The sequence below is a fragment of the Salvia hispanica genome, chromosome 6, assembly GCF_023119035.1.
Source record: "Salvia hispanica cultivar TCC Black 2014 chromosome 6, UniMelb_Shisp_WGS_1.0, whole genome shotgun sequence".
NCBI classification, from domain to species: domain Eukaryota; kingdom Viridiplantae; phylum Streptophyta; class Magnoliopsida; order Lamiales; family Lamiaceae; genus Salvia; species Salvia hispanica.
Genome location: NC_062970.1, coordinates 28062253 through 28073882, shown reverse-complemented (window position 1 = coordinate 28073882; position 11630 = coordinate 28062253). Strand labels below are relative to the sequence as shown.

The following is an 11630-nucleotide window of genomic DNA, read 5'->3' as shown; positions in this document are numbered from 1 at the left end:
CTTTAAATAGTATAACCTTTTTTTGAATTAATAATGAAACTAGAATAGGGGACTATAACATTGCCCCAAATTCATAAAATAATGAAAATAAAACATTATTCCAATTATCAATCATTAATAATGAGAAATACTAAGAAAAATTAGTCGGCCGAATATCATGGCCTCACCAATGTGACAATCATTACCTAACATGGATGGATGCCACCCCACAAAAACACACACTAGCTACACACACTTCACTTTTAACTAACACCATAAATTCAACTACTCTTATAAATGGCTTCGCCAAATACAACGTAATCCTATAAATATACCTCTCCCAAATAAGATTTCGCTACATATATCAAATTTATTTAACATGAAGACGCTTTTCGTCGTCGTCGTCCTCATCCTCGTCCTGATCCCGGCCAATGCCGCGGCCGCGTCGTCCAAGAGCCAGTTCCTGGCCGTGCAGAACGCGGCCAGGGCGGCGCTGGGGCTGCGGCCGCTGGCGTGGGACCGGAGGATAGCGCGGTACGCGGCGGTGTACGCGCGGCGGCGGCGCGGGGACTGCGAGCTGCGTCACTCGGGGGGGCCGTACGGGGAGAACATCTTCTGGGGGAGCGGGGGCGCGTGGACGGCGGCGGAGGCGGCGGCGGACTGGGTGGCAGAGCGGCGGCAGTACAGCTACAAGTCGAATTCGTGCGCGGACGGGCAGCAGTGCGGGCATTACACGCAGATTGTGTGGCGGGAGACGACGAGGATGGGTTGCGCCAAAGTGGTGTGCGACGGAGGGAAGGGTGTTTTCGTCATTTGCAACTACGATCCGCCGGGGAATTACGTTGGAGAGAGGCCTTATTAGTTAACCTCATTAGTAATTACGCTAAACTATACTGTGGTATATATATATATGATTTTTAATTAATACTATAATACATATATATAGTTTGTAATTTTTAAACTTTTTTGGGTGGTTTGTAACTATGTATATAGGACATAGCGCTACTAATGAGGTGTATCGCAAAAAATAGAGAAACGGAGACGAATGGTGATATGATAATTAAGTCGGTACATCCTTCATCTTTGAAAACTATAATGTTTGACTTTTAGTTGGGTAGACGTTACTACCTCCGTTCCATAGTAATGGAGTCATTTTTTCATTTTAGTACGTTCTATAGTAATAGGGTCATTTCCTTTTTTTAGTAAAAGTAACACATTTTTTCACCCCTACTGTACTCTCTTTTACTTTTTTCTCTCTTCATCTCTCTACTTTTTTTCATTTTCCACTTTATTCTTCCTTTACTTAACTCACCTAACACAATTTTTTCTTAATCTCCGTACCAAAAAGAAACGTATCCGTTACTATGGAATGGAGGGAGTATATACTATAGCATGTGTGACTACTTTTACTTGAATAGTGTGTCGTACTCCCTAATGTTAACCACCACCCCGTAGGAGTATATGTTAACATAAACATCCTTTATTTCAGTAGAGAGGTAAATGCAGATGGAGTATATTTTATTTTGTTATATGCACTTTACGGTCTTCGCATTTTAAAATATCAATATATATCTCTATAATGATTTTTATACTATTCCTTTCATCCCCGATTAAGAGTCACACTTTGACCGACACTAGTTTTAAGAAATGTAAAGTAAAATTGGTTGAAAAAGTTAGTGGAATGTGGGACCCATTTTTTTATATTGTTTTTATAATAAAATGTGTGTGAATTGAGTTAGTGGAATGTGAGACCTACTTACTATTTATGGTAAAAATGAAGTGTGACTCTTAATTGGGGACGGACCGAAATGGAAAAGTGTGACTCTTAATCGGGGACAGAGGGAGTACTATTTTGTAACTTCTTTTTTACTACCTCCGTTTTTTAAAAATAGGGAGGTTTGAAACGGCACGGGTTTTAATGCATAATTTGGTAAAGTAAGAGAGATAGAGAGGTAAAGTAAGAGAGATAGAGAGAAAAATTAGTAAAGTAAGAGAGAGAGAGAAAAAAGTAATGAAATTAATGTTAGTAGATGATGGGGTCCACTTTATTAGGGGTGTAAAAATTTTCTAAAGTGGAAAGTTTGAAAGTTGCTACTTTTAAGGAACGGGCTAAAAAGGAAAGAGTTGCTATTTTTAAAAAACGGAGGTAGTATGTATTTGTATTTTTTGACTTGAAACCTATATTAATCAATTTGTATCAAATGACTGTTGGAATCTAAGTCCGATCAAAACATTTTGAATGGATAGTATAAAATACGGAATATTTAATTTATAAAATTAAATGATATAGAATCTATCTACTATCCGAGTAGTCAATAGTGGTATATTCATTGTTTACTAAATCAATTCTAAGTGAGTAAGAAATAACCGTTTAAATTTGGTCACTATATGGAGTTTATGAGAGGAGCTATGAGATTAAACTGACATGTGTCTTAATCAATCACATATTGGTCTTAGAGCCTTCGTTAAACTTGTAACAATTAATGTGCACAAAAATGGGCTGCAATGCCCACACGCGTGCGCGATGCCGTTACCCGCCTCGTTACGCCGACTTAATAAAATGGTACACATTAAAATAAATATAAAACTCCACGATCTAGGAGCTCTATCGTAGATATCGCCAAAATCAGAATTTTGCCAAGTCCTTTTAACAATACTCCCTCCGTTTCATAGTAATAGAGTCATTTTGCCATTTCAATACGTTCCATATTAATAGAGTTCATTTCCCTTTTTAGTAAAAGTCAACACATTTTTTCACACCTACTTTACTCTCTCTTACTTTATTCTCTCTCCATCTCTCTACCTTTTTCATCTTTTACTCTACTCTACCTTTATTTAACTCACCTAACACATTTTTTCTTAATCCCAGTGCCGAAAAGAAACGCCTCCATTACTATGGAACGGAGGGAGTATTACATTAAAGTTTAAACATACGTGACAATATCTCTAAAGTATGAAGACCACAAATATGTTAGTGACAAAGTATAAAGTATGAGATTAATAAATTAATGTTTTATACTCCCCCCGTTTTGCGTGAAATCTTCAGTCTTCTTTTATGATCACTTGATCATAGCTTCCAGATGGAAGGTGGACGAATGTAAACTATGTTAGAGATTGAGGAATTTAGAACTATTGACTGGACTAAGATGTAAAGCACATGGATCCCTTTCAATGATGAATGTTGAACAATATTCATAAACTTGGAGACTAATTTTCTGATTAGGTAACAATTCTAGCCTCAAAAGGTAATTCTTGGCTCGAATTATGTCAAATTGCGATGCCCATCAATCTCAACGGACCGCTGAGTTGAAGTCCAAACTGCTGACTTCAACGTGGAATCTCGGGTGCTTGCTCGGCGGACCGTTGGCTTGCTCTGGTGGGTCTGAATTCAAATTCGATCTTATTGCTCATTTTTAACTCTTTTTCTATCATTTCTCAACTAACACGTTAATATACTCAATTGTACACATGCATCACAATTAAAACAAGCCAAAGCTAGACATTAAAAACATGCACTATATTTATCAATATGCCAGATAATTTTCCTGGACAATTAAAGGGATCTTTGAAATTTCTGAGCACATGCGTCAGTGCTCACAAAATCTGGCGTTCTTATGCGGGACCTGTTTCTTCTTTCTCATTTTTCCGTCATCCCATTTTTTCTTCTTCCATTTTCGTTCCTACGATTTCTTCAATTTGGAAGTGTTTCCTTACCCCCATGGTCAACCCGACTTGCCATTTTAAAGTTACACTTATATTTATTAGTTATACTTCTATATTTATTGTTTAAATAGTTCAAAATGTTATAATATTCGGTTTGATTTATATTATTTTTGCTCGATGGGATAATGAAATGAATAAATAATGGATGTATGAGCGAAAATTTTCTACCTGGAAATCAATCATGATTTTATTGAGGGATTAGTATAGTGTATAAATTTTGTTGTACAATATCACTCTAAAATGGATGATTCGAAAATTAAAAGTCCATTTGCACGTTGTGATAATAATAAATTACTAGCTACAAATACGGTGATTGAGCATCTTGTGGAGATGAGGTTTACAAGAAATTACTATGATTGTGATCATTACAATGTGAAGCGTCGTCCAACTCAATTAGACAGACAAATCCATGCATTTTGATCCACGATCGAATCAATGCCAGTATGTAGTGCACAATGCATGGGGACAAGAAATTAGTCACGAGCCTTTATAACACGTTCTGCCTACATACATGCTAAAATCTCCCATTAACGAGTCGCAACAATTCTATAATTTGTTAGAATGGTGTATTTCGATTATCGGTAGAGTGTGATTATTTTGAGCTGTCAACAAATGCTCTAGTAATGACTATGAATTCTGAACATCAAATGTCTCAACGAATTGTTGATGAATTATGCCAGTTTAGGAGGGAGCATATACCGAAACCAAACTATATTCCTAATAGTTTCTATATGTGCAAGAATAAATACATATGTTTTTAAGATACGTTGTTACATGAAAAGGTGTGATAAGGCTAATTTCATGCATCGGTTATGTGGTGAAAAACACTTTATTTTACTGGGTCTAACGCAGTTTTTAAGCCAGGTGTGTGAAGGAAATCGCTAGATCCAGGAAGAGCTGGAGGCAATGGACTAGCGAAGGAAAGTGAGCAGAGTTGAAGAGAAAAATGGCTGGACGAAGGGAGTCAAAAGCTGAGGATAACGAAGACTATTCATACCCTGCTGGACCCACTTCCACGCCTATATATAGAGGAGCATGCAGCACACGACATATACATGATTTTGCTCTCAGCTCACACACTTACACGCACTTGGGAAAAATGGGAGTTCTGGGGTAGTTAGGGTTTCATCTTCGGAGAAAGTTAGTGGTAACACCGTCCTCACGGAGGGCGAAGATACGATCAGTTTACATTCAGTTTTTGCACTCTTATTCTGTCGAACTTCAACGTTTCCGAAGTCGATTGGTTGTTGGCTACTTACCGATTATCTATGCATTTAGTTTATGTCATGATGGTGTTTAGTTTGTGTTGATTTACGTTGATTCTGTGCTTTTGAGGTTTAATTTCAGAAGTTGAATGTTATTCTCTGTTTTGGATGTTTCTGTACTTGATCTGGGAAATAGGTTGTGGATCTGTGTTGTTGTTGTTGATCGGTGATTGATCGGCGAATCTGTAGCTATGGACATAAATTAGGACGAAGTTTGTTTTGGATGCTCGGATCCGGAGTGGATTTAGCATCCGAAGTGTGGATCTGAATAGGGGAAACTGAGTTGTGCATGGATTATGAATTTTCTGCTCTCTTTTCATTTTACTTCGTCTAGTACTCGCAGATCTGCTTTGGTTTAATTGTTCTTCGACTTTGTTGCTTAAAATCCAGTCTGCTTGTTTCGATTTACGTCCTATCTCTGTTTTTACTGGATGTTTCATGCTAATTGTTGGAGAAGATGATGTCGTTGTTAGTTAGTACTTTAGTTCGTTGTTTTTCAGCTTTTCATCCGTATTTTACCTTTTCAGTAAATGGTCCCCACCGTCAGTTGTTTTCCCAGGTCTAGGTAATTTAGGGAATAGTTTCTTAGATCTAGTGATTGTCCCGCTGTTCCAGTAAAATGCAATTTTCCTGTTTGTCTAGATCTAGTTGTTAGCATAGCAGATTTCAACACCAAGTCTAGTTTAATTTCCTCAACCCAAATTGCGTGGCAGCAGCCAACCCAAAAATAGTCCCTAATCCTTGAACATGTTTAATTGCGCATTCATCTCTGTGGGATCGATCCCTACTTCCCTGTACTAATTTTAGTATACGTGGTTGAGGGTTTTGAAGAGGTATTCTGTGTGTCCGACGACCGAGATCTTTCGACGATCTGTGAGTTCCTAGACCCTGTGATCTAGTGGATTCGCTGGATCTAGGGAGCTTGATATTCCTTACTGTGCACACAGTCTAAACCCAGCTGCTTCAAGGTGCATAATCTATTTCAGAATAGATGAGAATAGAAAAGAATGCAAAGTTTATGGCTAGGACAGATTCATGGGTAATGGCAGTAGTCCATTCAAGAAGATGTACTATTTTCCTCGGTGCCCAAGTTTAAGCCGATTGCATGCATATAAAGTTATAGCCCAATCCATGCAATGGCATGCAGAACACGCCCAGACTCTATGACAAATGTCACATCCGACGAATTCTACAACCTTGAAACCTTCGATAACACACATCTCTTTTTTTGTTTCTGAATCAAGAAATGCCAAGTTGACACTTAGAACAACTGAATTTTAGGTATAGTTTCCAATTGGGCTGGACCGACCTAAGCCAACATGACCTAGGCCCGGTACGGGCCTGACCAAGCCCAACCCATACTTGAAACATATCAGGCCCGGATTGGACTCATTAGTTAGACATTTTCACATGTCACTCCAGACCTAGAAGAGACGGCATTTTTTTGGACATTCTAATATACAACCTTGAATTCAGTTTGACCAAAATTCATTTTTTTTTAAAAAATTGACTACATGATAAAAAGTTCATGTATTTCCACCATATTCAAATTTGTTGGTAAAGAGTTGAATTGTTTATATTTATCTCTAAATTTTATACCATTAGTTTATACTTTATATGATGTAAAATTCCTTCTTATACATATATATCAAATAAATAAAACTTTCAATTACGCGCAACGTTGATGTGGACTAATAGTCACTTCTCCACATATTCAATGTCATAGGGACAGAGTACGTCTGGGACCGTGCATGTCCGTATGCGTGGAGGACTCATAAACTTTCTCATTGAAGCATGGATAAAAAAAGCCACTTGGTTTGATTGCCACATGAGGTTCCTCAATAAAAATCACTGATTTTATAGAGACAAAAAGATCAGAACCGAGTATTCTGGTCCTTCTCCAATATTAAACGGTGTTCTCTCTCCACTTTAACTATTTTATTTATATATGTGTTTATAATTTGCAAGAACCGACACGCTCGCTAAATTCCACACGTTTCTAGGGAGTTCTATTGAAATTTCAAGACAAAGAAATGTGAGGTATTTCGCTAGCACCAGTACCACGATATTTTGTTATGTGCTAGCTAGCACCCGAGTGCTCGCTAGTGTCACATGTTAAAACACCGTTTTGACAACATGTAGATCGCGGTTTTGAAATAGCGAACTGTTCCATAGAATGGACGTATGCATCATCATCTCATTTATCCCACAAGATAACATGATAATAAAAATAGGACGCGTAAGACATGGAGTGGATATATACCCTGGCCACGTGAATTCACGGGTACAATTGATCGGCCATGGCTCCTCTTCACGAGACCTAATAACATAGTTTGTCCCTTGCACCCCCATAATCTATGATATTGCTCTCTCCACCAACACCATACATTTCTTGCATCAAACTTCCTAAATTCGAACTCATTATTTGGCCATCTACCCCACCTCTCATGCAAATGCATGGTCCATATCAATACCACTCTTTCTTATTCTTTAATTATAAAAAATTCCTTATAGATAACATTCACATGCATGATCAATTCCAATCATATCGACTCAATTATCATCTCAAACTTATTTTATGAATTGATGGATATGCCGTTAACGTTGAGTGAACATCTTTAGCGAGCACAACTCATCAGTCATATAAAAAAATTAATAATCCATACTCCCTCCGTTCCAAAGAAATATGTATATTTTCATTTATGGAAAATTATCCCCAACTCATTATCTGTATACATCAATTTATTTACAACTTATACCACTAGGATCCACCATTACAACTCATTAAACACTAATAATAATGTTGATCTCACTATCCACTAACACTACTCTAGTTACTCTTGTCATCATCTCTCTTACTTTACCAATTATCTTTCTTACTCTATACCAAGTGTGTGCATTAATTCTCATGCCATTTTAAATGCCCATATTTTTATGATAACGGAGGGAGTATTTATTTGGATTCTAATAGATTATGAATTATCATTTGAAACTCAATTTTATACACACATTCATTGTTGGATTTGTTTTTTTCCATATAAAATACTCCAGTATAATAGAATAATAAAGTAATCAATCATATGTATACTGATTTTTTAATAATTTACAAAATTAACTTTTTGAATTTTAAAAATATCAATTAGGTACACCAATGATATTTTACGATAAAGTAATTAGTGGAGTAGAATTTTAGAATTGAAATAAACACACAAAAAATAATGCTCACATACAGTAGACAATCATTGATCACAAAAGATACGTGACACTACCACTTATATATATAAGTGGTGCCAACCATCCTATTTTCAAAATCAATAAAATGAAGCACACCATGCTTCTTTTCCTCTTGATCAGCATAACCACCCTGTCCAACGCCACGCCTCCCGCGGCCGCCGGGAAGCCGCCGAGCAACGAGACGATATACCGAATGTCGCAAGGCCTGTGCTGGAACTGCGTGGGAGACGCCATACAATTCTTGTACGGGCACAACTTAGTGCGGGCAAGGAAAATGCAGCTGCCCTTACGCTGGGACTCGGAGCTTGCCCGTTACGCGGCGTGGTGGGCCGGGCAGCGGCGGCGTGACTGCGCGGTGGAGCACTCGTTCCCGGATGGCGGGTTCACGCTGGGCGAGAACATATACTGGGGCAGCGGGCAGGCGTGGACGGCCATGGACGCCGTGGGTGCGTGGGCCGATGAGGAGAAGTACTACGATTACGACACTAACAGCTGCGCCGCCGGCGAGATGTGCGGCCATTACACGCAGATTGTGTGGGGCAGTACGAGGAAGATCGGGTGCGCTCGAGTTGTTTGCGACGGCGGAGATGTGTTCATTACTTGTAATTACTCCCCACCCGGGAATTATGTCGGCGAGAGGCCTTATTGATAGTGAAAAAAAGTCTAATGGGAGGTTCGGTTTGCAAGATTATATCCCAAGATTAAATATGTATTGTGTTTGGTTCATGAGATTGAATCTCACTACTCAATACTAGATGCGATAATTAGTTATAGTCGTAAATTAATCTAACAAACTGAATAATCACTCAGTGAATAACTTTGTCTAGTATCGGAACACGGGATCGGAAAAATAAAATTGATGTGTGAAATCTTGTTTAAGGTCTCATGACGTGTACAAATTTGTGTAAGATAGTTTGGTGGAATTTGGACTCGTTTCAGTCACTATGTTGTCATGGGCATCTACAAAAATTAATTTTCCAAGTTCAGGTAAATGAAGAATGTTTATCAAACATGACTCGTAATCAAATAAATATGAATTGATTTCGGTCTAGCTGGTCAATTTATTATTTATATATCGGGCAGTTTAATTATACGTGGGCTCTAGATTGCGCCGTTTGATATATGGTAATCTACTTTTGGGAAGTAAATTTTAAAATACAATGGCGTTTATTAAAATTAACTGTAAAAAATATAGCACCTATATCTTAATGCTAGTATAATTAACTGTGAATATACTACTAATAAGGCTATTGTTTACATTTGGATCCCATGTTGCGGCAAAATGCACAGCAAGTGATGCTATGCATATCTCCATCCTTTAATGATTTTTATCAAGTTATATTATTATATTTTTATTTACAAATGAGTGATTTAGATTCGCACATCATCTCTGTTGTGTATTTTTCCATAGGAAGCGATCCAAACTAATATAAATGTATTGTATATTTCAGAACAAAAATACAAATGAATTGATGTACGAAATGTAATGCTTTCTGGACCGCTTTTGTTTTGAGGGTCATCCGCCATAGTGGGTTGCGATTGCGATATAATTAGGCCCATTATCTTTTACATGGCCTTAATTAAAGGCTGCTTGTTAGACTTGTTCATTACACTAGGTCATAAAAAAGATATTAATATTATTATATGGAATCAATGATCGAGTGAGTACAATTAGTGATAAAATATATAGAGAAAATAATTTATATTTTATTTTTATTTGGTGAAGAATGGATGGTTTGAATCATAAAATTTACAGCATACAAGCGAAATTTAAACATGATGCACAATTCACACACATTTAAGTCATTTTAACATAAAAAAAATGCATAATTTGATTTTAAAGGAAATTTCTATATTTATGCTAAATTTATATGTTCACGCTAAATTTGATTATAGAAATGAAAAAAATGGAAATCATGCATATGTAACGTTTATTGACTTTCCCTAAACAAACATTTCACAACAATATACAACACCATATTCCCCCTCGTTTATGAACTAAACAAACCCAACCCCTATGCTACAAGAGTACAGGTGGCAGATCTACGTGAGAACAAATTAAGGTATACAAGTGTTCAGATTGGCGAATAACCGGCGTTGAGCTCGAATTCGTTACACCACCATGCAAGATTATCACTCATTTCCTTAAAACAATCCAACTCATCTTCAACTTTCTTAAGATTATCTACAGCAAAACCGCAATATTTATCGTTGAGTACGAGAGGATTCTGCTCCACCATCTCACATCCCGGAAACGGAATCTTCAACGAATCTTCTTGTCCGGGAGCAGGAGCGGCAATTTGGTTCGTGAGATTCAAGTGTGGATTGTGATTGTTGTAGAGAGAGAAAGGGTATTGGAGGGACTGCAGCTGCATGTGGAGCTGCAGCCTCTCCAGGGCTGAGCTGCTCAGGTTATGCATATCGAAGGCCGGTATGCTAGAGCTAGACGACTTCCTCATGTGGCGGCCAAGGAGTTTCTTCTTTAGTCGCGTGTTCCAGTAGTTCTTGATGTCGTTGTCTGTCCTCCCTGGCAACTGAGCCGCGATTATAGACCACCTGGTGTAGAATTACTTAGTTGTTTAATTTTCAATTACTCACAAGAAAGAGAATAATTAGATTCATAATCTTAATTGAAACATAAGAATAGAAGACAATTGCAAAAGGACAAGAGAGAGACTTGGTGCCAATGCTGATGTAGAGGCTGCAAATGATATTATCTTCTTCCTCGGTGAATCCGCCATGCTTGATGTTAGGCCTCAAGTAATTCAGCCATCTCAGCCTGCAACTCTTCCCACATCTCTTCAAGCCTGCATTTCACCATCATTAATTCATTTCAATCATATCTCTACATATATTATATATACATACCGATTTTATGTGGGAGAGCAATCCAGTTGTTTCCGGTGCCGTATTGATCTATGTATGATTTTAGTTTAAAATCCTCTTCAGGAGACCATGGTCCCTTCTTCACATTGGCTTTGTCGCAGCATGGAGCTCTCCCCATCTTTTAAGTGTTTGTTTCTTCTCAATTTATTCAAATGGATTGTTTTGTGTATTTGAGAAATGCCAGAGAGGAAGACCTTAATTTATAGATAGGGAGATGATGATGATGATAATGATGATGTGATACTTTGACAAACAAAAAGTCTTACCATCTCAGTCTAGGGTTTCATCTCTCTCTCTCACACACACACACGCATGTATTTGGATTAGTTCAGTGGTAATATTATATTTTGGATTAGCTTTTTGAGGTTTGCAATAGCTTAAGAATGTGGGGGGAAAAGAGAGCAAATTCAAGGAACAAGTACATCTATTATATGTCTCTAACTTCATTGAAATGTTTAGGGTATTTAACATTTCTGAAAATAATCTAGTCAGTAGAACGAGTAGATGTGAAAATATTACATTCTTGATCTCCTATATTCAAAT

At 37.6% G+C, this 11630-nt stretch overlaps 3 protein-coding genes across 3 annotated transcripts; 2 read left to right on the top strand and 1 right to left on the bottom strand.

The window, feature by feature from the left end:
* The first annotated feature begins 200 nt into the window (after positions 1 to 200).
* On the top strand, positions 201 to 1143 carry LOC125196654 (pathogenesis-related protein PR-1-like). Its single transcript, XM_048095251.1, has one exon. The coding sequence runs from the start codon at positions 359 to 361 to the stop codon at positions 839 to 841; it is 483 nt and encodes a 160-aa protein (XP_047951208.1). The 5' UTR covers positions 201 to 358; the 3' UTR covers positions 842 to 1143.
* Positions 1144 to 8291: 7148 nt separating this feature from the next.
* Positions 8292 to 8974, top strand: LOC125197084 (pathogenesis-related protein PR-1-like). The gene has a single exon (XM_048095784.1). The coding sequence runs from the start codon at positions 8299 to 8301 to the stop codon at positions 8848 to 8850; it is 552 nt and encodes a 183-aa protein (XP_047951741.1). The 5' UTR covers positions 8292 to 8298; the 3' UTR covers positions 8851 to 8974.
* A 1141-nt stretch (positions 8975 to 10115) lies between these two features.
* Positions 10116 to 11244, bottom strand: LOC125196954 (transcription factor MYB36-like). Its single transcript, XM_048095621.1, has 3 exons — positions 11070 to 11244; positions 10879 to 11008; positions 10116 to 10757 (listed from the first exon to the last, which is right to left on the bottom strand). The coding sequence occupies exons 1-3, from the start codon at positions 11203 to 11205 to the stop codon at positions 10277 to 10279; spliced, it is 747 nt and encodes a 248-aa protein (XP_047951578.1). The 5' UTR covers positions 11206 to 11244; the 3' UTR covers positions 10116 to 10276.
* Positions 11245 to 11630: the final 386 nt, after the last annotated feature.

Coding starts and splice junctions, on each gene's coding strand:
- LOC125196654 (XM_048095251.1), top strand. CDS start 359: ATGAAGACGCTTTTCGTCGTCGTCGTCCTCATCCTCGTCCTGATCCCG.
- LOC125197084 (XM_048095784.1), top strand. CDS start 8,299: ATGCTTCTTTTCCTCTTGATCAGCATAACCACCCTGTCCAACGCCACG.
- LOC125196954 (XM_048095621.1), bottom strand. CDS start 11,205: ATGGGGAGAGCTCCATGCTGCGACAAAGCCAATGTGAAGAAGGGACCA. Junction 11,009..11,069: donor TGCTCTCCCACATAAAATCG/GTATGTATATAT, acceptor GGTGAAATGCAG/GCTTGAAGAGATGTGGGAAG. Junction 10,758..10,878: donor TACATCAGCATTGGCACCAA/GTCTCTCTCTTG, acceptor ATTCTACACCAG/GTGGTCTATAATCGCGGCTC.